Raw genomic sequence first — 27,113 nt, forward strand, 5'->3', positions numbered from 1 at the left:
ATGCACTCATCCGCATTGTATTCCTTTTCTTTAGTAGTTTTGTTGGCATATTGTGAAACTTTGGTGGTAAGATGCACTATGTTCATTTGAAAATTATTTTGATTATACTTTTACCATTTAAAATCAAATATTTTTTCCAGATCAGAAAGGGTCCTTTTGAAAATTGTAAGTGTTGCTTTTCTCTGTTACTTGTTTTAAAAGCCTTTCACACAATATCTTTCTTAATGATTAATGCATTCATTTCTAATTCTTCATTAATTAGATTATGAAGTGGATGTTAGCAATTTAAAAGAGGATATCTCACAAATAAATGCAGGTCATTTATAAGACTTAGAACAAAGAATGCATTCTCTACTATCTTGAAAGTTAAGTCTCTTAAATTTACTAGTATATTCTTCTAAATTTCTCTGAAATATTGAAAATTCTCACAGCATCTTTGATCAACAAGTAGAATTTCTTATAATATGTTTTTCCGATTACCTTTCTGATAGAATCCCAAAGGTTTTTGATTCAGGGAGACATTGCAGTAGTTGTAAGTATGATATGCATTATATTGATTCATAATAGTTTCATTTGTTGTACCATGCTGTCATCTTTCATGGAATATTGATTTCCTTACTTTGTTTCAGCGAGAACGGAATGCTCGTAAAGACCCAACAAAGAGATGGACATTCCCAGTTCCATACATTCTAACAGATAGTCTTGGTAAAATTTTATTTATAAATTATTGATAATATGGAGGTCTTCACACTCATTATTAATGTCCTGATTTAAGCATCTAATATTATATGAATGTTTAATGTGCACATTTGAAATTTTTCAGTGGTATTTTGCAGGAGAGTGGTCAATCTTGTCCAAACAGGGCAATTTGAAATGTTTACATTGACAACTTTAGGGACTTATTGAAGATAAGCAATCAGAATTCAAAAGTGAAATATTGCTAAATGAACAGAGCACTTTTTCATTTTTGTGTTGATTAACAAATTTATTCACTGTTGTTGTTCATTGTAAAATAAATCTCAAGCCGTATCATTTTTGACGCAGAATGATAGGCAATTTCTAGTGCACATGTTGTAGCCCAGAGGATGATCATTTCGCTTCATTAACTGTATATGCTTTCCTAAAGTTAAATCATGGGACAGCAAAAGATGAATGTATAATGTGCATATCTGAAATTTCTCCATATTATTTTGCAGAAGAGGGGTCAATCTTGCCAGAATTCTGAATGATGTTTGAACAGAAAACAAAGTTGATTCTTCAAAACATTTTAAATAGTTGAAAACATGAAAATAAACGTAAACAATAATAAAAAAAATCAAATTAAGATATTGTTACTTCTTTCTCTAACAGAAGCACAAAAAAAAACTCTAATTAATAGTTTGCAAACACAAGGAAATCTGCAGATGCTGGAAATTCAAGCAACGCACACACAAAATGCTGGTGAATGCAGCAGGCCAGGTAGCATCTACAGGAAGAGGCACAGTTGACGTCAGGACTCCTGATGAAGGGTCTCGGCCCGAAACATTGACTGTAACTCTTTCTATAACAGCTGTCTGGCCTGTTGCATTCACCAGCATTTTTTGTGTGTGTTGCTCAAATTAATTGTTTCCTGGAGCATGATTCCTAGGGACTCTGAGCAAGTTTCTACTCAGTGGCTCGGCTCAGAGTTAAATGCCAAGGGCATCATCTTGGATGTGTTTGAGCAGTTTCGCTTAAAGTCGTGCATTGATTTTAAACCATATAAAGGAGAAAAATCTTTCCTATCTTTTAAAAAGTTAAATGGGTATGTATAAAACTATACAGTTTTTATAATTATTTTTTATATATAGACTGCAACAAAGATTCTAAGTTTCTTAATTTTCCCAAATTTATCTTCTGCATATTCATCTCTATCTCTCATTAAAAGAGTCTTCCTCTGATCACTCTGAAATTCTCTTCGCAACTATTTAAACCTAAAATCTGTATTTAATTCTCTATGATTAATTGATGGTAGATATGTGAGTTATCTTTCTTCCTATCCCTCTCCATATATTGATGGGCCTTGGTCATTAAGCATGATGTACAAAGAAGAAATATTGTTGATATTGTTCAAAAGAGACAGCAATATACTTTTAAAAATCTTCTCTAAATGTAGAGACAAAAACTAAATTAATCTTCAGAAAATCTCTGGGAAATTTTAGAAAGAAATTATGTTTTAAGTTGAAAAAAAAGAGAAGAGAGACTGAGAGAGAAATAGGAAACATCTGAAACACAACCACTACTAATCACATTCAAACTCTCCTGGCCTACACCATGTCCCAGCCCTTCCCTTTATACTCCCTGTCCTGCTCATCTTTTCCATAACGTTAGGTATAGCGTGGTTCGTAACTTGATTTGCCTGCACCAGGATCAGGAAGAAGATCTCTGCACTCCATTTCAAGCTACCTTTGGAGATGGTTGGAGGCTCGTCTTTTTAATATTGTGCAGTGTACATTGACAGTCGAATTAAATATTTGAGCTATAGCTGAGTTTGTGGCTCTCTGCAGGTACCTGGAAAGAATCCTTGCATATTCCTGCAGCTTATTTTAATCATGAACTTGGCGTGCATACTATTTATGATTGACATCACAACAACAACACCAAAGATCTGATGCTATTTTAATAACAGCATTGCTGTTCAATAATTTCATTTACTATCAGAGATGAAACCTCTGAAATTCTTGAAATTCTTTTTCTTTGCAAACATCCACGAAGACTGAAGGGAGCCCCAAAGAATGAGTGGCAGTTAAAAAGTTAGAACCCCAAAGCCCCCCCCCATTCCCTTCCCACGCACAAGCAGCAGCAAGGCAATTATCCTCCCCCACCCCTACCCATCTCTACAAAAATAAACATCAGCACCCTCCACTCGCTGAGTACACAGTTTCCGACAGCTGATTTGTGTTCCTGATGCTTCATTCTTTCCTGCGACATTTCAGTCAGTGGCACTGGCTCAGAATCATTCCATCCTCAGGGCTGCAAAACCTCACAACCTTGAAAGCGTGCACGTTTTCTGGGCCGCGTCTGTGAGGTATCGAAAAGCGGCCGGTTGTGAGCTCCTGGGAGCAGTTCCCACCACAGCAAAGAACCGAGGTCTGAGTGTAACTTCAGGTCAGGGTCTTTAATAGAACCCCAGCCACCCTGAAAGGGAAAAGGAGAGACATCAAAGGTAGAAATTAAGCTGTTTTCATAGATGAACACAAAGGAGTCACATTTTAGCACCAACATGACTCCTCCTCGGCTATGTCATGGAAATATGGAAATATGTCCTGTACGTTGCTAAAATGACCATATTTCAAGCGTATCTACTGGATTCTAAACAACTATATTTTTTCTTCTTTGAATGTAATTGTCAAAATACTGTCTTCATTGAACAGGTGCTGGTCTTTTGTTGGTAATAACCACAATGGCCAAGATTTGTCCATTGGTACATGGTGTGACAGAAAACCTGTTATTGAGCATGAAATTATGCATGCACTAGGATTTTACCACGAGCACTCAAGAACAGACCGTGATGATTACGTTAATATTTGGTGGAATGAAATTCAGCCTGGTAAGGTTTCAAGTTAACAATCTCATAGGTATATTGGTTTAGTTGAGCATACTGACACAGATCTGAAAGGATCTGGGACCTGTCCTGCGATGCTGTCTGTGTAGAGTTTGCATGATTTCTCCATGAACACATGGGCTTCCTCCCATATGGTAAAAACTTGCTGGTAAAGTAATTAGCTCATTCCAACGACTTCTGAGTGTAGGCTGGAGGTAAAAAGAATCAAAGGACAAATGATGAGCATGTGTATGGGGAATAAGTATCAGGGATATAGAGAGGAGATGGGACTATTGGGATAACTATACTGGGAGCCAATGGGCCAAATGACATCCTTCAGTATCAATTTATACATCAGGTGTTTGTAATTTCTTTCAAATGATACTTTAATACCTCTAAGTTGCAAAAGAATAATAGGATTGCTTGGTTATTGGTATAAAATCTGTAATTCTAATTAAATAAATTTGATATTTAATCTAATTTTGAAAATAAATTACCCTTAACTGCTGCTGAATGTCAATGTTGTACTTTTATTCAGGTTATGAGATTGATTTTGAAGTGTATGGCGATGACATGATTACTGACCACAACACTCCATATGATTATGATTCTCTGGTGCATTATCCACCATTCTTCTTCAACAGAAACAATAGTGTGCGAACCATCACTACAAAGATACCAGCGTTTAATGACATTATTGGACAGCGATTAGACTTCAGTGCTCTTGATCTGCTGAGGTTAAATCAATGGTATAAATGCAGTAAGTTCAGTTTTCTGACCGAATGTAGGATTTTTATTCTGCCATATATATGAAGAAATTTTAAAATCAAGAATATCAAAAAATGATTTAGAGATGAAGATTGGTACCGCCTGAAATAGATACAGAAATTTAGGTAAAATAATCATCTTAGTAGCATTAATTCGACTAATCAATGATAGGGACAATGAGGACCATTTAGTAAGCAGTTGTTTAACATGAAAAATTAAGTGTAAAAAGTTAACTTTAAATCGATCCTTATGCTTCTGAGTAATTTTAACACCCAAATAAGTAAAATAATCAATAGCCAGTCTAAATGGTGATTGTCTATAAATTGGAACTTGCATATTTAATAGGAAATGCTCACTCTTATTAAGATTCAATTTATAACCAGAAAAACTACTAAACTGAGCAAAGAATGATATTACTGCAGGGATGGATTTCTCTGGGTTAGGGATATATAGTAACAGGTCATGTGTATCTAGTGATACCATATGCATCCCATTCCCACGAATAATGCCAAATATATTGGGTGAATCACGAAGAGCGATTGCCAAGGGCTCCAAGGCAATATCAAGTAGTAAAGGGTTTAAAGGACAGCCCTGTCTAGTACCTCAACAAAGCCTAAAAAAGGGGGATCTCTGATTATTACTAAGTACAGAAGCCAAAGATGTATGATATATCAATTTAATCCAAGATATGAATTTTAGGTAAAACTAAATTTCTCCAGCATATTAAATAAATATTACCATTCAACTCTATCAAACGCCTTCTCGGTGTCAAGCAAAATAATACATTCTAGAGTTTTAGATGAAGAAGTATAGGAGACTTCCGGTAGCGCTCATGGAGTGAAGTCGCGTTCTTGACTCGCTCCATTACCTCTGAGTTTTTTTTCTCTATGGTCAGCTATACTTTAATTAACCACAAAGGCATCAATCTTTACAATACTTTGAATTAAACTGAATTCTCTGACAATTGGATGATACTTAGATCTGCTATGTCTAAGAACGGGAAAAACGGCAAGGATGGTAAACCTCCGGTTAAACCGAAAGCTACGGATCTCCCCCCGACTGAATCACCGGTGACTTTGAAAGCGATATCGGAGTTAATTCAGAGGGAAATTTCAACCTCTGTTAGGGAGATGATTCGTACGGAAATTGCAGGCTCTGTTAAAGACCTGATTCATACGGAAATCTCAACTAATTTCCAGAAAATTGCCGATTTAATTGATAAGATGCAAACATGTATTGCGGAACATCAGTCGGCTATATCTGATCTTCAAAAATTCGCGCAACAAAGTGAGCTTAAGATGGGGAAAATCGAAGAAACAATTAATGTAATGAAGAAGAAACTTGACTTTTTGACTTTTAAAAACTCTGACTTGGAATCTAGAATGCGACGGCAGAATTTACGAATGATTGGCGTGAGGGAAGCTGTTGAAGCCAACAACCCCATGAAATATTTCTCTCAACTTTTAAAAGATGCATTCCCTACTGTATTTCCTGACCAACCACCGCTACTGGATCGTGTTCACAGAATCCCATTATACTCGTCTAGGTCAGATAGACCTAGGCATGTTATTTTACGTTTTCATTATTTTCAAGACAAGGAGAGACTGTTTCGATTTGCTCGATCTAAAGGTTTCATTGATTTTTCGGATCTTAAGTTCCGATTCGTGGAAGATTTCAGTAAACCAATCTGGGACCAACGGGTCCGTTACAGATCCGTGATGTCGGAATTCTATAAGATGGATTTAAGACCAGCGCTGCTGTACCCTGCACGTCTAAGGATTCGCATGTTAGATGGAGCCCTTCGTTTTTTTGATTCTCCATCGGATGCCCAGAGTTATCTGGATCAACTTTCATCTTCAACATCTTAATTGCCTTTTTTTAATTATCTCCGTTGATCGGAAGCTGTGAATTGGTTGGTTTTAACTTTTCTGTGCCCTATTTGGGCAGAAAAGTTTACTTTTGATTTCTTAATATGGCTGCTAAACTTTCTTTTTAACTGCGTCATTTCTTTCTTTTCCCAGGGGATTCTGGGTGGTTACTTCCCTTTTGTCATCTTACGTATTTCCTGTGCGGCCTTAAATTTTGTAGTTTTTTTTTAAATTTTATTCTGTTTTGCTTTTTATAATCACTTTATGTTAATAATCCTATTTTTTTTGTTGCTGTGTCTATTCATGAGTTTGAGGTTTATTGTGGTTTTTTTTAATATATATTTTCCGGCTTTTGTTCTGTTCTGTGTGTATTTTAATTGAGCTAACTTTTTTTTTACTTATTTTTTTACTGTTTTACAATTAGCTGATCCTTTTCATATTTATACCTTTTTTTTAGGGAGCGTATACCGGAAGTCATGGGGGTAGTTTTAGCGCTTGCTTCTTTCTGGCGGGTCTGCTTTAGATTTTGCCTTGGGGTCTTGGGCTGGGGGGTGGCGGGAGGGGCTTCACGTTTTAGTTTGTTTCTCTTTGGGCTATATACATTATTGAAGTACTGGTTGCGTCCTTTTCCCCGGTATCTTTTGTATGTTCTGTTTCCTCTCCGGGTTTGTGGGTCGCGCCTATTGTCAATCCTCCTTGTTGTGGGTTGACTTTAGGACTTATGGAGTCTATTATTAATTTTGTCTCCTGGAATACTAATGGTCTTAATCATCCTATTAAAAGGAAAAAAGTTTTTAAAGTGTTCCGGAGACTTAAAGCACAAATTTTATTTTTACAAGAGACCCATGTACGGAGGGGGGACAGACTACGTTTTTTCAAATTCTGGAAGGAACAACAATTTCATTCGAACTCCAATGCTAAGATTCGAGGCGTCTCTATTTTTATAGATTCCTCAGTTACTTTTATACAACAGGATATTATCTCTGATCCGAATGGTAGATTTTTATTGGTTAGTGGTTTACTATTTAATAAAAAAGTAGTTTTGGTTAATGTTTATGCTCCTAATATGGATTGTCCGGAATTTTATAAATCATTGTTTGATCAGTTTCCGAATTTGAACGAGTTTTCATTGACTTGGGGCGGAGATCTTAATACCTGTTTATCTCCAGCTTTGGACCGTTCGGCTCCTTTACGGACTTTACCTAATAAATCTGCAAATTTGATTAATTTTTTCCTTTCTGATTCTGGGTCGACGGACATTTGGCGTTTTCTGCATCCTCAGGAAAAAGATTTTTCCTTCTTTTCACATGTTCATCATTCCTATTCAAGAATTGATTATTTTTTCATTGATTCTCGTCTCATTCCTTCAGTGATTAAATGTGATTATGATTCTATAACCATTTCGGATCATGCTCCACTTAAGCTTTCTATTAAAATTATGGCCAATATACCAAACAATAGACAATGGCGTTTTAATTCGCTGTTGCTTCAGGACTCGGACTTTGTTAATTTTATGAATGAACAGATTGAGCTTTTTTTTACAATTAACCATACAGAAGATATTTCGGTTAACACTCTTTGGGACACTTTTAAAGCCTATATTCGGGGTCAGATTATTTCGTATTCCGTTGCTTTGAGGAAGAAACAGAAGCAGGAGGAGATGGCAATTGTGGACAAGATTAAAGAAATTGATAAGAAATATGTTATGGCTCCTTCTGAGGAGCTATACAAACAAAGAACTGAACTTCAAATGGAACACAGTTTACTACTCTCGTCCTCGATTGTAAACCAATTAAAGAAAACAAGAAGTGATTTTTATGTTCACAATGCTAAAATTGGCAAGCTGCTGGCTAATCAATTGAAATCTAATTATGTTAAATCTCAAATCAATCAGATTTATAACCAAAATGATCGATTGATATTGGATCATGTGGGGATTAATCAAACCTTTTGTGATTTTTATTCTTCTTTATATCAATCAGAGTCTCCTCGAGATTCTAAATATATGAATGATTTTTTAGATAAGTTAGACTTCCCTCAGATTTCACAGGATATGTCTTCTTTATTAGATACTTCCATTACAATGGATGAGATTAAGAATGTTATTTTTTCTATGAATCTGGGGAAAGCTCCTGGCCCTGATGGGTTTACCGTTGAATTTTATAAATGTTTTGCTTCTTTATTGATTCCTTGGCTCTATAAGGTTTTTGAGGCTTCTTTGAAACTTGGTAAACTTCCGGAATCTTTTAATAGAGCATCAATTTCTTTAATACTAAAGAAGGATAAAGACCCTGCTCAATGTGCATCTTATAGACCAATATCTTTATTAAATGTTGATTCTAAAGTTTTTTCTAAGTTATTAGCAAATAGACTAGAAAAAGTACTTCCTTCTATTATTTCGGAAGACCAAACGGATTTTATTAAAGGTCGTTACTCTTTTTATAATATTCGTACATTGTTAAATATCGTTTATACTCCCTCACAAAATGTTCCTGAGTGTGTTATTTCTTTAGATGCCGAGAAAGCTTTTGATAGAGTAGAATGGCCTTATTTATTTAAGGTGCTTGAAATGTTTAATTTTAGCTTGAAATTTATATCCTGGATTAAACTGTTATATCACTCCCCTGTAGCCTCGGTTCGTACTAACTCTTTAAACTCACCTTTTTTTCCTCTCTTTCGTGGTACTCGACAAGGCTGTCCTCTTAGTCCCCTATTATTTGATATTGCATTAGAACCTCTTGCAATTGCTATTCGAGAATCTTCAAATATTACTGGGATAACTCGGGGATTAAAGTCCCATAAATTATCACTCTATGCTGATGATTTAATTTTATATATTTCTAATCCTGAGAGATCCATTCCTGCTGTTTTAGAGTTATTAGCACAATTTGGTCTTTTCTCAGGTTATAAATTAAATCTTAGTAAGAGTGAACTTTTTCCGATTAATAAACATCTTCCCTTATATTATAAATTTCCATTTAAATTGATTAATAATTACTTTTCATATCTTGGGATTAAAATTACTTGTAAACATAAAGATTTATTTAAGACTAACTTTTTACCATTAATAGACCATATTACTCAACTTTCATCTAAATGGTTTCCCTTATATTTAACTTTGATTGGTCGTATTAATGCAGTTAAGATGTTTTTTTTGCCAAAATTTTTATATGTGTTTCAGGCATTACCAATTTTCGTTCCTAAATCTTTTTTTGATAAAGTTGACTCTAAAATTTCTTCATTTATTTGGCAGAATAAGAATCCGAGACTGGGTAAAATACATTTACAGAAAGCTAAGAGAGATGGAGGTTTAGCATTACCTAACTTTAGATTTTATTATTGGGCTATTAATATTCGACATATGAAATTTTGGTTACTTGACCGGGACATACTATCTATTCCTAAATGGGTAGCATTGGAATTACAATCTGTTCAGGGTTATACACTTGGTTCTATTTTAGGTTCCTCTCTTCCTTTTGATTCGAAACGCCTTAAGCAGGTCTCTAACCCGATAGTTAAATATGCTTTGCGCATTTGGTTTCAATTCAGAAAATTTTTTGATCTTAATCAATTCGGGTTAGCGATTCCTATTTTAGGTAACATATTTTTTCCTCCCTCTTTTACGGATCGCGCTTTTCAAACTTGGAAGACTAAGGGTATTTTACGGTTTTTGGATTTATTTTTAGATGGTTCCCTTATGTCTTTTGAACAATTATCTAATAAATATAACTTATCAAGAATACATTTTTTTAGATATTTACAAGTTAGAAATTTCCTAAGTACTATACTTTCTTCCTTTCCAATGCTTCCTCCTATATATATTTTAGATTCAATAATTAACCTTAATCCATGTCAGAAAGGTGCATCGGCTATGATTTATAATATTATTATGAAACTCAGGAAAGCTCCATTTGATAAGATTAGGGTAGATTGGGAACAGGAATTGGGGCTTACCATTTCTGTGGATGATTGGGGGCAGATTTTACAATTAGTTAATACTTCCTCTATTTGTGCTAAACATTCCCTAATTCAATTTAAAGTGGTTCATAGAGCACATATGTCCAAAGATAAGTTAGCGCGTTTTTACTCGCATATTAATCCTTTCTGTGATAGATGTTCGGGGCAGATAGCCTCTTTAACTCATATGTTTTGGTCTTGCCCTACTTTGGAAACTTTTTGGAGAGATATTTTCAATATTATTTCTAAGGTATTAAATATAGATATCTCTCCTCACCCTATTACTGCTATCTTTGGACTACCTAAAATTTCTAGTAATCTTTCCCCTTCAGCCCGTAGAATGATTGCATTTCTTACTTTAATGGCGAAAAGATGTATTTTACAACATTGGAAAGAGCTTAATACTCCAACTACCTTTTTTTGGTTTTCTCAGACGATTTTATGTTTGAATTTGGAGAAAATTAGAAGTAACCTTTATGATTCTTCATTTAAATTTGAACAGATTTGGGGACCTTTTATTCGATATTTTCATTTAATGTAATATTTACCCTTCTTGTTTTTTTTCACTGTTTTAATGGAGGTCGGGATTGAGGACGTGATTTTAAGTTTAACTCTGTTTGGTTTCAAGTTAGCCCATTGCTTTGCCTTGCTTTTAGTTAGCTGCACGGTGGGTTTTTTTTTTGGGGTTTTTTTTTCTTTTTTTTCCATTGATATATATAAAATTTAGTATACTATTATGTTATCTTGGTTTCTTATGCTTAAATTACATTGTTTGTAGTATTTTCTTTTTGGTATTGTTATCTTTTGGAATTTTATTATACTTTAACATTGTATTAATGTTTATATGGCTTACCTTTTTTGTATACTTACTCAATAAAAAGATTTAAAAAGAAAGAAAGAAAGAAGAAGTATATACAATGTTTATTAACCTCCTAACATTAATATACAAATAACGATTTTTAATAAATCCTGTCTGGTCGTCAGAGACAATTTGTGGCAATACATTTTCCAATCTAATTGCTAATATTTTGGAAAAGATTTTGGAGTCCACATTCAACAAGGATATAGATCTATATGATACACATTCAGTGGGACCTTTATCTTTTTTAGGAATTCAAGAAATAGATGCTTCAGAAAAGGATTGTGATAATTTTCCTACAAATAAGGCATCCTCAAAGATTCTACATAATCAAGGAGAAAGTAGATTTGAAAACGATTTTTAAAATTCTACTTTATACCCATCCAGACCGGGTGCTTTACCAGAATTAATGGAAGAAATTGCTTTCTTTACTTCTTCTGTAATGGATGCATCTAGTGTTAAACATTCATTAAATGGTAATTTTGGAATATTCAATTTCCTTAAAAATTCATGCATTATGGTAGAATCATCAGGAAATTCTGATTGGTATAAAGAGGTATAGAATTCCTGAAAAGATTGATTAATTTCGTCATGGTCAACCATCAAAATAACATCCTGTTTACGAACGTTAATAATCTGACGTTTAGCCGAAGCAGCTTTCAGTTGGTTGGCCAGTAATTTACCTGATTTATCTCCATGTATATAAAATTGACTCTCAGTCTTAAGTAATTGATTTTCAGGTTGGGATGTTAATAATAAACTGTGTTGCATCTGAATTTCTTTTTCTTTCTTTTTAAATCTTTTTATTGAGTAAGTATACAAAAAAGGTAAGCCATATAAACATTAATACAATGTTAAAGTATAATAAAATTCCAAAAGATAACAATACCAAAAAGAAAATACTACAAACAATGTAATTTAAGCATAAGAAACCAAGATAACATAATAGTATACTAGATTTTATATATATCAATGGAAAAAAAGAAAAAAAAAAACCCCAAAAAAAAACCCACCGTGCAACTAACTAAAAGCAAAGCAAAGCAATGGGCTAACTTGAAACCAAACAGAGTTAACCTTAAAATCACGTCCTCAATCCCGACCTCCATTAAAACAGTGAAAAAAAACAAGAAGGGTAAATATTACATTAAATGAAAATATCGAATAAAAGGTCCCCAAATCTGTTCAAATTTAAATGAAGAATCATAAAGGTTACTTCTAATTTTCTCCAGATTCAAACATAAAATCGTCTGAGAAAACCAAAAAAAGGTAGTTGGAGCATTAAGCTCTTTCCAATGTTGTAAAATACATCTTTTCGCCATTAAAGTAAGAAATGCAATCATTCTACGGGCTGAAGGGGAAAGATTACTAGAAATTTTAGGTAGTCCAAAGATAGCAGTAATAGGGTGAGGAGAGATATCTATATTTAATACCTTAGAAATAATATTGAAAATATCTCTCCAAAAAGTTTCCAAAGTAGGGCAAGACCAAAACATATGAGTTAAAGAGGCTATCTGCCCCGAACATCTATCACAGAAAGGATTAATATGCGAGTAAAAACGCGCTAACTTATCTTTGGACATATGTGCTCTATGCACCACTTTAAATTGAATTAGGGAATGTTTAGCACAAATAGAGGAAGTATTAACTAATTGTAAAATCTGCCCCCAATCATCCACAGAAATGGTAAGCCCCAATTCCTGTTCCCAATCTACCCTAATCTTATCAAATGGAGCTTTCCTGAGTTTCATAATAATATTATAAATCATAGCCGATGCACCTTTCTGACATGGATTAAGGTTAATTATCGAATCTAAAATATATATAGGAGGAAGCATTGGAAAGGAAGGAAGTATAGTACTTAGAAAATTTCTAACTTGTAAATATCTAAAAAAATGTATTCTTGATAGGTTATATTTATTAGATAATTGTTCAAAAGACATAAGGGAACCATCTAAAAATAAATCCAAAAACCGTAAAATACCCTTAGTCTTCCAAGTTTGAAAAGCGCGATCCGTAAAAGAGGGAGGAAAAAATATGTTACCTAAAATAGGAATCGCTAACCCGAATTGATTAAGATCAAAAAATTTTCTGAATTGAAACCAAATACGCAAAGCATATTTAACGATCGGGTTAGAGACCTGCTTAAGGCGTTTCGAATCAAAAGGAAGAGAGGAACCTAAAATAGAACCAAGTGTATAACCCTGAACAGATTGTAATTCCAATGCTACCCATTTAGGAATAGATAGTATGTCCCGGTCAAGTAACCAAAATTTCATATGTCGAATATTAATAGCCCAATAATAAAATCTAAAGTTAGGTAATGCTAAACCTCCATCTCTCTTAGCTTTCTGTAAATGTATTTTACCCAGTCTCGGATTCTTATTCTGCCAAATAAATGAAGAAATTTTAGAGTCGACTTTATCAAAAAAAGATTTAGGAACGAAAATTGGTAATGCCTGAAACACATATAAAAATTTTGGCAAAAAAAACATCTTAACTGCATTAATACGACCAATCAAAGTTAAATATAAAGGAAACCATTTAGATGAAAGTTGAGTAATATGGTCTATTAATGGTAAAAAGTTAGTCTTAAATAAATCTTTATGTTTACAAGTAATTTTAATCCCAAGATATGAAAGGTAATTATTAATCAATTTAAATGGAAATTTATAATATAAGGGAAGATGTTTATTAATCGGAAAAAGTTCACTCTTACTAAGATTTAATTTATAACCTGAGAAAAGACCAAATTGTGCTAATAACTCTAAAACAGCAGGAATAGATCTCTCAGGATTAGAAATATATAAAAGTAAATCATCAGCATAGAGTGATAATTTATGGGACTTTAATCCCCGAGTTATCCCAGTAATATTTGAAGATTCTCGAATAGCAATTGCAAGAGGTTCTAATGCAATATCAAATAATAGGGGACTAAGAGGACAGCCTTGTCGAGTACCACGAAAGAGAGGAAAAAAAGGTGAGTTTAAAGAGTTAGTACGAACCGAGGCTACAGGGGAGTGATATAACAGTTTAATCCAGGATATAAATTTCAGGCTAAAATTAAACATTTCAAGCACCTTAAATAAATAAGGCCATTCTACTCTATCAAAAGCTTTCTCGGCATCTAAAGAAATAACACACTCAGGAACATTTTGTGAGGGAGTATAAACGATATTTAACAATGTACGAATATTATAAAAAGAGTAACGACCTTTAATAAAACCCGTTTGGTCTTCCGAAATAATAGAAGGAAGTACTTTTTCTAGTCTATTTGCTAATAACTTAGAAAAAACTTTAGAATCAACATTTAATAAAGATATTGGTCTATAATAAATGCAGCATCTCCAAGTTTGCGGATGACACGAAGCTGGGTGGCAGTGTTAGCAGTGAGGAGGATGCTAAGAGGATGCAGGGTGACTTGGATAGGTTGGGTGAGTGGGCAAACTCATGGCAGATGCAATTTAATGTGGATAAATGTGAAGTTATCCACTTTGGTGGCAAAAATAGGAAAACAGATTATTATCTGAATGGTGGCCGATTAGGAAAAGGGGAGGTGCAACGAGACCTGGGTGTCATTATACACCAGTCATTGAAAGTGGGCATGCAGGTACAGCAGGCGGTGAAAAAGGCGAACGGTATGCTGGCATTTATAGCGAGAGGATTCGAGTACAGGAGCAGGGAGGTACTACTGCAGTTGTACAAGGCCTTGGTGAGACCACACCTGGAGTATTGTGTGCAGTTTTGGTCCCCTAATCTGAGGAAAGACATCTTTGCCATAGAGGGAGTACAAAGAAGGTTCACCAGATTGATTCCTGGGATGGCAGGTCTTTCATATGAAGAAAGACTGGATGAACTGGGCTTGTACTCGTTGGAATTTAGAAGATTGAGGGGGGATCTGATTGAAACGTATAAGATCCTAAAGGGATTGGACAGGCTAGATGCAGGAAGATTGTTCCCGATGTTGGGGAGGTCTAGAACGAGGGGTCACAGTTTGAGGATAGAGGGGAAGCCTTTTAGGACCGAGGTTAGGAAAAACTTCTTCACACAGAGAGTGGTGAATCTGTGGAATTCTCTGCCACAGCAAACTGTTGAGGCCAGTTCATTAGCTATGTTTAAAAGGAAGTTAGATATGGCCCTTGTGGCTACAGGGGTCAGGGGGTATGGAGGGAAGGCTGGGTTCTGAGTTGGATGATCAGCCATGATCATAATAAATGGCGGTGCAGGCTCGAAGGGCCGAATGGCCTACTCCTGCACCTATTTTCTATGTTTCTATGTTTCTATAAGATGCACATTGAGCAGGGTCTTTATCCTTCTTTAGTATTAAAGAAATTGATGCTCTATTAAAAGATTCCGGAAGTTTACCAAGTTTCAAAGAAGCCTCAAAAACCTTATAGAGCCAAGGAATCAATAAAGAAGCAAAACATTTATAAAATTCAACGGTAAACCCATCAGGGCCAGGAGCTTTCCCCAGATTCACAGAAAAAATAACATTCTTAATCTCATCCATTGTAATGGAAGTATCTAATAAAGAAGACATATCCTGTGAAATCTGAGGAAAGTCTAACTTATCTAAAAAATCATTCATATATTTAGAATCTCGAGGAGACTCTGATTGATATAAAGAAGAATAAAAATCACAAAAGGTTTGATTAATCCCCACATGATCCAATATCAATCGATCATTTTGGTTATAAATCTGATTGATTTGAGATTTAACATAATTAGATTTCAATTGATTAGCCAGCAGCTTGCCAATTTTATCACTGTGAACATAAAAATCACTTCTTGTTTTCTTTAATTGGTTTACAATCGAGGACGAGAGTAGTAAACTGTGTTCTATTTGAAGTTCAGTTCTTTGTTTGTATAGCTCCTCAGAAGGAGCCATAACATATTTCTTATCAATTTCTTTAATCTTGTCCACAATTGCCATCTCCTCCTGCTTCTGTTTCTTCCTCAAAGCAACGGAATACGAAATAATCTGACCCCGAATATAGGCTTTAAAAGTGTCCCAAAGAGTGTTAACCGAAATATCTTCTGTATGGTTAATTATAAAAAAAAGCTCAATCTGTTCATTCATAAAATTAACAAAGTCCGAGTCCTGAAGCAACAGCGAATTAAAACGCCATTGTCTATTGTTTGGTATATTGGCCATAATTTTAATAGAAAGCTTAAGTGGAGCATGATCCGAAATGGTTATAGAATCATAATCACATTTAATCACTGAAGGAATGAGACGAGAATCAATAAAAAAATAATCAATTCTTGAATAGGAATGATGAACATGTGAAAAGAAGGAAAAATCTTTTTCCTGAGGATGCAGAAAACGCCAAATGTCCGTCGACCCAGAATCAGAAAGGAAAAAATTAATCAAATTTGCAGATTTATTAGGTAAAGTCCGTAAAGGAGCCGAACGGTCCAAAGCTGGAGATAAACAGGTATTAAGATCTCCGCCCCAAATCAATGAAAACTCGTTCAAATTCGGAAACTGATCAAACAATGATTTATAAAATTCCGGACAATCCATATTAGGAGCATAAACATTAACCAAAACTACTTTTTTATTAAATAGTAAACCACTAACCAATAAAAATCTACCATTCGGATCAGAGATAATATCCTGTTGTATAAAAGTAACTGAGGAATCTATAAAAATAGAGACGCCTCGAATCTTAGCATTGGAGTTCGAATGAAATTGTTGCCCCTTCCAGAATTTGAAAAAACGTAGTCTGTCCCCCCTCCGTACATGGGTCTCTTGTAAAAATAAAATTTGTGCTTTAAGTCTCCGGGACACTTTAAAAACTTTTTTTCTTTTAATAGGATGATTAAGACCATTAGTATTCCAGGAGACAAAATTAATAATAGACTCCATAAATCCTAAAGTCAACCCACGACAAGGAGGATTGACAATAGGCGCGACCCACAAACCCGGAGAGGAAACAGAACATACAAAAGATACCGGGGAAAAGGACGCAACCAGTACTTCAATAATGTATATAGCCCAAAGAAAAACAAACTAAAACGTGAAGCCCCTCCCGCCACCCCCCAGCCCAAGACCCCAAGGCAAAATCTAAAGCAGACCCGCCAGAAAGAAGCAAGCGCTAAAACTACCCCCATGACTTCCGGTATACGCTCCCTAAAAAAAAGGTATAAATATGAAAAGGATCAGCTAATTGTAAAACAGTAAAAAAATAAGTAAAAAAAAGTTAACTCAATTAGAATACACACAGAACAGAACAAAAGCCGGAAAATATATATTAAAAAAAACCACAATAAACCTCAAACTCATGAATAGACACAGCAACAAAAAAAAATAGGATTATTAACATAAAGTGATTATAGAAAGCAAAACAGAATAAAATTTAAACAAAAACTACAAAATTTAAGGCCGCACAGGAAATACGTAAGATGACAAAAGGGAAGTAACCACCCAGAATCCCCTGGGAAAAGAAAGAAATGACGCAGTTAAAAAGAAAGTTTAGTAGCCATATTAAGAAATCGAAAGTAAACTTTTCTGCCCAAATAGGGCACAGAAAAGTTAAAACCAACCAATTCACAGCCTCCGATCGACGGAGAAAATTAAAAAGAAAGCAATTAAGATGTTGGAGATGAGAGTTGATCCAGATAACTCTGGGCATCCGATGGAGAATCAAAAAAACGAAGGGCTCCATCTGCCATGCGAATCCTTAGACGTGCAGGGTACAGCAGCGCTGGTCTTAAATCCATCTTATAGAATTCCGACATCACGGATCTGTAACGGACCCGTTGGTCCCAGATTGGTTTACTGAAATCTTCCACGAATCGGAACTTAAGATCCGAAAAATCAATGAAACCTTTAGATCGAGCGAATCGAAACAGTCTCTCCTTGTCTTGAAAGTAATGAAAACGTAAGATAACATGCCTAGGTCTATCTGACCTAGACGAGTATGATGGGATTCTGTGAACACGATCCAGTAGCGGTAGTTGGTCAGGAAATACAGTAGGGAATGCATCTTTTAAAAGTTGGGAGAAATATTTCATGGGGTTGTTACCTTCAGCGGCTTCCCTCACGCCAATCATTCGTAAATTCTGCCGTCGCATTCTAGATTCCAAGTCAGAGTTTTTAAAAGTCAAAAAGTCAAGTTTCTTCTTCATTACATTAATTGTTTCTTCGATTTTCCCCATCTTAAGCTCACTTTGTTGCGCGAATTTTTGAAGATCAGATATAGCCGACTGATGTTCCGCAATACATGTTTGCATCTTATCAATTAAAGCGGCAATTTTCTGGAAATTAGTTGAGATTTCCGTATGAATCAGGTCTTTAACAGAGCCTGCAATTTCCGCACGAATCATCTCCCTAACAGAGGTTGAGATTTCCCTCTGAATTAACTCCGATATAGCTTTCAAAGTCACCGGTGATTCAGTCAGAGGGAGATCCGTAGCTTTCGGTTTAACCGGAGGTTTACCATCCTTGCCGTCTTTCTCGTTCTTAGACATAGCAGATCTAAGTTCCATCCAGTTGTCAGAGAATTCAGTTTAATTCAAAGTATTGTAAGAGTTGATGCCTTAATGGTTAATTAAAGTATAGCTGACCATAGAGAAATCAAACTCAGAGGTAATGGAGCGAGTCAAGAACGCGACTTCACTCCATGAGCGCTACCGGAAGTCCGCATCTGAATTTCAACTGTCTTTTTATAAAGCTCAAGATTAGGAGCAGCAGAATATTTTTTTATCAATTTCTTTAATCATAATCAACCAATGTACGTATTTCATTATTAATTCATTTTTCAATCCAGCAGTATATGAAATAATTTGTCCACTGATGTATACTTTAAAAGTATTCCATAATATCCTGCTGGAAATTTCTTCCATAAAGTTAGTTGAATAGAGAAAGGTAATCTGTTCTTTAATAAAGTTAATGAAGTTTAAGTCCTGAAGCAGAGCAGAATTGAACGGCCATTGTTGAGCGCTGAAAGTTACATCAGTTAATTTGATTGATAGCTTTAAGGCCGCAGGATCAGAGACGGCGATTGAATCGTACTCACAGGCAGTAACAGACGAAACTAACGGAGCGTGCATAAAAAAGTAATCAATTCTAGAGTAATTATGATACACATGAGAAAATAATGAGAACTCTTTATCGTTAAGATTTAAAAACCTCCAAATTTCTAAAATTCTGGAGTCAACTAAAAAGGAATTAATAAAAATAGTGGATTTGTTTGGAAGTACCTGATTGGGCGCAGACCTGTCCATTGACGGATTCAGGCAACAGTTAAAATCTCTGCCCATTATCAACGTATATTCATTTAAATTAGGAAGAGATGCAAATAAATGCTTAAAGAATTCAGGATAGTCGGTATTTGATGCATAGATATTAACCAGAACAACTTTTTGGTTATAAAGTAAACCAGTAATTAACAAAAATCTACCATTCAGGTGTGAACTTGTTTCATAGTGAACAAATGAAATTGAGGAATCTATGAAAGTAGAGACTCCTTCCACCTTATCCTGTGAGTTGGAGTGAATTTGTTTGACTTTCCAAGACCTTAAAAACCACGGATTATCCTCCTTCCTCACATGAGTTTCCTGGGCAAAGATAATCTGAGCATTCAATCTATGAAGAACCTTAAAAATCTACTTCCGTTTAATCAGATGATTCAAACCATTAATGTTCCATGAAACAAAGTTAATAATATTATCCATTTTACTTGAATAAGCCATATGGTATGTGAAGGATTAACTTTAATGCATTGGAAACTCATAAATCAGGAAGATAGAAAAAGGTTTAAAGGAGAACCGGAAGTTATGACAATTCAGACATATTTGTAGTTTCAGATCAGCCCAGATGAAATAAACTAAACTAAAAATAGCCCCACTTCCCATCCACAAAAGCCCGAAAATTGGCCAATAGACAGCCAGAAAGCTATCTAGAAACTCCCCTACCCCCATCTCTCTTGAAGGCAAATCTCCAAAATTGAAAAGAATGCAAAATACAACCCACACTCAAAACATTGAGAAAAGAATGCCATAAAAAAACACCAAATAAATGTTAAAAAGAACAGCTGTTTGCAAAACATTTTTTAAGGCAAGATCTTGGAAAGTGAAACAGAATACAATCTTATTACTATTTCAGGAAAAAAAAACATCAATCACCAAATCAGATTCTCAATTATTTTCAAAAACGAACAATTAAAAAAATAAAATAAAATAATAAAGGGGGAAAAAAGGAACATTAATATAAAGCGTGATAAACATTCATACTTCAAAACAAAGTACGAGTATTATCAAACCAAGGGCAAAATCCTTCAAACTTTGATAGTCCAGTTCAATGAACTGGTTATTAACTTAGAAACCAAATGAGTAGAGATATGAAGAAACAGTAAATTTATTAGACTGCTGAGATTGAACATTGATCCTCAAGGAACTGATGAGTTTCGTCCATGGATATAAACCATTTACGTGATTGATCAGGCAGAACAACCCTTAGGTGAGCTGGAAATAGCAGAGCTGGTTGGAACTTTCTTTGATAGAGCTCTGACATCACCAGTTTAAAAAGCGCTCTTTCTTGCATTACCTCAGGACTGTAGTCCTCAACCAGACAAAAGTTGAGGTCTCCGTGTTCAATAACCCCTTTCCGATGGGCAATTCGAATTAAATGCTCCTTGCTATGCAGATAATGGAATCGGAGTAAACAGGTCAAGGCTTCAACTCTTTAGGAGGCTTTGCTCTTAAAGCCTGCTGAACATGATCAAGTATAGGAGGAGTAGAAAAAAAAATTGATCAGAGCCGAACACGTTCAGAGCCGAACATGTCCATAAAAATTGAGAAAGGAATTGAGTAAGGTCACCACTCTCAACGTCTTCACGGTGTCCTATTATTCGCAAATTCTGTCTATGACTGCTACTTTCCAGGTCAATAATCTTGACTTTATACTGTTCCAGTGTTTGAGTGATCGAAGTTAATTTCTTTTCCAACAAATCCAATCTACGATATCTCTGTCTACCAGCTTTATCGAGTTCAGAAATTTGCCGCTGTTGTTTTTCACTCTCCCGCTTAAGTGCTCCCAGTCTACCTTCAATCTCCTTTAACAATACTTCCAAAGTAGAAAATCTTTTATCAAATTTATCATCCAGGAGCTTCCAAAGTGAGTTGAGACTGTTTAGGCTGTTTAAAATTACCCTCTCTCCTTCCATTTCCATTAACTGCTTCCTTGCCTTTGGCTGATGCCTTTTTCCCTCTGGTATCCATTCCAGTGATTAAAAATCAAAGTTCAAGCATATAAGAGTGTTATAAACACTTTAATATAGATAGTAAAAGTGTGGTAAAAAGATTGAAAAATGAACGGAGAAAAGCCAAAATGCAACTTACTCCATCTAGTGCCCCAAGAGAACTTAAGAATTGTTTTGTTGTACAAAAAAAAATGATAACAGTTCTGAGGTGCTGCGTTTTTAACTATTTTTATCGAAATATATCCAATAAGAATTGAAATCAAAGAACAGAGAATTCTACAGCATTGTGACTTAGAATTCTATTTATGATGGATGGTTTTCCTGCTGATGAGAAAAGTTTTTGACCTTGTAATAAATGATGCAAAGCGGTAATAAGACCACAAGACCATAAGATATAGGAGCAGAATTAGGCCATTTGACTGAATGACTCTGCTCCACCATTTCATCTTGGCTGATCCATTTTCTCCCTCAGCCCCAGACTTCCGCCTCCCCCTCCAATATACCTTCATGTCCTGACCAATCACAAATCTATCAACCTCTGTCTGAAATATACATAAAGATTTGGCTTCCACAGCTGCCTATGGCAATGAATTCCACAGATTCACCTCTCTCTGGCTAAAGAAATTCCTCCTCATCTCCATTCTAAATGGATGCTCCTCTATTTTGAGGCTGTGTCCTCTGGTCTTAGACTCATCCACCACAGGAAATATCCTCTCCACATTCACTCACCATGGCCTTTCACTATTTGATAGGTTTCAATGTGGTTATGTCTCATTCTTCAAAATTCTAGTGACTACAGGCCCAGAGCCATCACACATTCTTCATCTAACAAGCTGTTCGATCCAGGAGCCTGAATGGAAATTAGGAAGAATATGACCTGTACCTGTTGCCATAGCTTCCAATAAGATTGACACAAAGGTTGGGGGTGCTGTAGATAGTGTGGAGGGCTGCAAGACGTGATAGTGGGACATCGTTAGGATGAAAAACTGGGCTGAGAGTGGCAGATTGAGTTCAACCCAGATGAGTGTGAGGTGGCTCATTTTGGTAGGTCAAATATGATGGCAGAACGTAGTGTTAATAGTAAGACTCTTGGCAGCATGGAGGATCAGAAGGATATTGGAGTCCGAGTCCATAGGACACTCAAAGCTGTTGCGCAGGTTGACTCTGTAGTTAAGAAGGCATACGGTGTATTGACCTTCATCAATTGTGGGATTGAGTTTAGGAACGAAGAGGGAATGTTGCAGCTATATAGGACCCTGATCAGACCCCACTTGGAGTACTGTGCTCAGTTCTGGTCAGCTCTCTACAGGAAGGATGTGGAAACTATTGAAGTGGTGCAGAGGAGCTTTACAAGGATGTTACCTGGATTGCGGAATATGCTTTATGAGAATAGGTTGAGCAAACTTGACATTTTCTCCTTGGAGCAATGGAGGATGAGAGGTGACCTGATAGAGGTGTATAAGATGATCAGAGGCATTGATCGTGCGGATAGGCAGCGGCTTTTTCCCATGGCTGAAATAGCTAACACAAGAGGGCACAGTATTAAGGTGTTTGGAACTAGGTACAGAGGACATGTCAGGGGTAAGATTTTTATGCAGAGAGTGGTGAGTGCATGGAATGGGCTGCCAGTGATGGTGATGGAGGTGGATACAATAGGGTCTTTTAAGGGACTCCTGGATAGGTACATGGAGCTTAGAAAAGTGAAGGGTGATTGGTAATCCTAGGTAATTTCTAAAGTAAGGACATGTTTGACACAGCATTGTGGGCTGAAGGGCCTGTATTGTGCTGTAGATTTTCTATGTTTCTGTGTTAATAAGGAAACTTGGCAAATGTGAAAAGCTACACAAGTAACTTCTGACAGGCGATAGCATGAATGATCTATTGAAAAAAATGAAAGGAATATACAGGATGATGCCAAAGGGGATTGATTGCATTGTTGGCAGAAGGAAGAAACAAAAACTTACGATCAATGACATAACAATGGACAAACTAGGACTGGAACAAAATATAATTGCACATCAGGAGCTTATTTTAGGAATGCTGTAAAATCAGTAGCCCCTAAACTGCTGAGCAATCGCCTACAGACATCTACTACATTTTTACACTCAGTTATGTAAATATCAACTTAATCAATGATCCTGTTTTGTTTTATTCAATTAGAAATAAATGGTTATCCTATCTTCAATTGCTTCTTTAATTTCGGATTAAGAGTTTGATTTGAAACATGCTTCATCCTGATGTCTATCATTTGATATAGATGTGTAAAACTAAAATTATTCTTTCTCTTGTCACCAATAATTTCTGCATCTTAATTTGTTCCATAGTTGTAAAACAATGAATGAATCTGAGGCTTTTTTTTGCTATGTACAAAGAGAGTTCCACTTTCTCCAGTTTCTAACAAATTATTGAAATTCTAGATGCTGGATACTTCATGTACCTTGATACTAAGAATAGCAAGGCAGGTCAAAATGCTGTTCTGGAGTCCAGGATCCTGTACCCCAGAAGGGATGAGCAGTGTCTTCAGTTTTTCTACAAAATAACAGGCAGTCCAATGGATAAGCTCGTTATATGGATGAAAATGGATAATGGAACTGGAACTGTTCAAAAACTAGTTAAAATTCATACATTACAAGGTATGATCTTTTTAGACTGATAACCTATTACTTCATTTGTCTATGTTTGTCCATTTCTCTCTAAATCTGCAAGATGGCACAGGTGAATCATGGCAATATTCTGCGGGCTACATACGACCTGTTGGTGCAGTCTTTCATTGATTCTGTTATGCTTATCAGATTTATTTAGTATGCCTGCAAGAAAATGTATCTCAGGATTGTATATAGTGACAAATACGTTCTTTAATAATAAACAAGGAAGAAGCTGCAGATGCTGGAAATCTGAGCAACGCACACAAAATGCTAGAAAATCTCAGCAGGCCAGGGAGCATCTATGGAAAAAAGTACAGTCGATGTTTTGGGCCAAAACCCTTCATCAGGACTGGAGAAAAGAAGATGAGGATTAGATTGCAGGAGTAAAGATTGGAGTAATTTACTCCTCATCTATTTTTCTCCAGTCCTGCTGAAGGGTCTTGGCCTGAAATGTCAACTGTACATTTGTCCATAGATGCTGCCTGGCCTGTTGAGTTCCTCCAGCATTTTGAGTGTGTTACTTTGAACTCAAATCTCTCCTATCCATAATATTTGTCCAAAAGTCTAATATCGATATCAAAGAATCTACTAATCTCTGTCTTGAATATGCTTAGGGATTGAGCCAAATATTCAGTACACCCAGGTGAAGAATTTCCTTCTCACTTCTATCCAGTCTGGCCAGCATTTATTTTAAAATTATGACCTTAGGTCTAGATATCCCAACCAGGGGAAATATCTATCCCACATCTACCCAGTCAAGTACCCTACTTCTTAATGGCGACCCTCTCAATTCTTGGTCCAGTCTCCTTAATCTCTCATCAAATGCCAAGCTGGCACTCACTTTCGCCACAGACCTGTTCACAATATTTTAAATGTAGTTTCATCAATGATGTATATAATCAGAGCTAATGCTCTCTACTCCTCTCTTTTACTCTAGTCTGCCTACAGTAAAACCCAATGCACTGTTTGCCTTCCTAGTTGCTTGCTGTACCTGTACACTAATTTTCAATGTTTCATGCATTAGGATGCCCAGATCCACACCCCTTAACATCAGCAACTTTCAATCTCTTACCATTTAAAAAAACACTCTACCTTTCTGTTTTCCCTACCAAACCATTTGATCTCATACATTTACACAATATGTTCCATCTGACATGTGTGATCCAATCTGTCAACTTTTCTGTATCCCTTTACAGCTTCATTACATCGTCCTGACAGCTCATATTGCTAGTGAGCTTTGTATCATCACCAAACTGGAAATATTACACTTCTTACACAAAATGCTGTATGAACTCAGCAGGCCAGGCAGCATCTATGGAAAAGTGCAAGCATTGCTGTTTCAGGCCGAGACCATTTCTCAGGACTCATCAAGTCCTGAAGAAGCATTTTGGGGTATTAAGGGGTTCATATGTTTAGAGGTGGTGCCACACTATAGGTGGCAGTGATAGTGTTAATTGCGGAGTTGATGATTATGGAAAGTGAAGACAATGATTAAATGGGGAAACGAGATTCTCTGGATGCCGGAAATGTTAAGCAACTCAAACAGAATGGAGGGAAATGCGCAGACAAGTTTTCAGGTTGAGACCCTTCACAAGGCCTGATCTTGAGTCCTGATGAAGAGTCTTAGCCCAAAATGTTGACCTTTCATTCCTCTTCAGGCAGATTGCCGCTCTTGCTGAGTTCATTGAGAATTTTGTGTGTTTTCCACAAAGAGTGGGTTCAGGAGAGTATCAAATGGAGAAGTGCAGTGAATGGGGTGGATGCAGCTGAAGATCTGCTCATTAAGGATAATCACTGATGAAGGAAACCAGAAGCAAAGGTGTGGGAAGTAACATTATTGAAGTAGATATAACAAAGATAGAGGAAACCGGAAACGAGCATTGTCCTTTCAGGAACTGGCGAGAGAGGGAGTGTGGCCAAGAAAGTTATGGGTTTGTTGGTTTTTCATAAATGTTGAATACCTATCTATCCCTGAAATAGAGAAGGAAAAACTAATGTAGGGAAAGGAAGAACCTGATTTGAACAGTGTGTAAATTAGGACAGAGTAGAAATTGCCAGTGAAACTGATGTAAATTTCCATTTCAGGGTGTGAGCAGGAAATAGCACTGACAGTGATCAGGGTGAGGAACTTGAGTATCATTGGCTAAGAGAACTTTCTGAAAAATTAGCATCCATAACAATTCCTTATTCCATAGCGACACCTTTGATCTGGAGGGCTGGTGAGCTTTAAAATCTAATAACAGAAACTATCCAAGTAACCTAGAAACCAAAGTTTTCACTATTTTCAATAACTAATTACAATAAAATAATACTCTGAGCATATGTTGATGTGCTGGTTGGAAAGAATACTTTTATGTTTAGTTATTCCAGTCATGAAACTACTCATTTTCAGATTGGTACATTTTGTTTCACTTCACTTCATCTGAACGTGCTTTACTCCCGGTACTCCTGGAGATTTCATCAACCACATTAAATTCTATGCCTTGTATGAGAAAACATTCTGATTGTTAAAACTTTGACAAATATTTCATGTTTTTGTCATTTATTTCTTTCTCTACAGCGGATGGCAGCCATTCATGGAACATTGCCCATGTGAAATTCAATGCGACAGCCAAGTTTCGTTATGTTTTCGAAGGAATAATTGGTAACTCCAGTGATTCTTCAGGTGGTATTTTCCTGGATGATGTCACACTTACCGAGACCAAATGTCGTTATAGTGTCTGGCATGTAAGGAACTTCACCGAAAGGATTCAAAACAATTATAGGAGGACCATAACCAGTCCATGTTTCTATAGCCCGGAAGGATATCGATACGGTTTAACTTTAAGACTTCGGTCTCGTTATGAAAATTATACAGGGATCTTTTTCCACCTGTGCAGTGGTGAAAATGATGATATGCTTGAATGACCAGTTGGGAACAGACAAGTTACCATTACAGTACTGGACCAGCATCCTGATGTGAAACTCAGAATGTCGTTTGCTTGAAGCTTCACTACGGATGGAAGTTTTCTTCTACCCAGTGAGAAACTAAATGCAATATCTCTGTTACAATTTTAGCATCTGTTTGAAATGGATTCTATAAGAAAGAGCTTGAACTTTGGTCAAACTGTTTTTCCTTGTTTTCAGTTAGTATAAAACAGGGGTTCCCAACAGTTTTTGCACTGCAGACCAGTTTAATATTGCCAATATTCTTGCGGACCGGCGACCGGAGGTGGGGGGTAGGGTTGCCAACGGAGAAGAGTAGCAGTC

At 36.0% G+C, this 27,113-nt stretch overlaps 1 protein-coding gene across 1 annotated transcript; it reads left to right on the top strand.

Annotated features, from left to right (window-relative positions):
* LOC134357206 (meprin A subunit alpha-like) lies at positions 1-26,771 on the top strand. The gene is made up of 10 exons (XM_063068481.1): positions 1-66; positions 141-165; positions 263-316; positions 492-536; positions 634-705; positions 1,666-1,783; positions 3,393-3,568; positions 4,101-4,346; positions 23,637-23,852; positions 26,425-26,771. Exons 1-10 carry the CDS (start codon positions 1-3, stop codon positions 26,769-26,771), a joined length of 1,365 nt encoding a protein of 454 aa, XP_062924551.1.
* Positions 26,772-27,113: the final 342 nt, after the last annotated feature.

Source organism: Mobula hypostoma, chromosome 2, assembly GCF_963921235.1.
Source record: "Mobula hypostoma chromosome 2, sMobHyp1.1, whole genome shotgun sequence".
Taxonomy (NCBI): Eukaryota; Metazoa; Chordata; class Chondrichthyes; order Myliobatiformes; family Myliobatidae; genus Mobula; species Mobula hypostoma.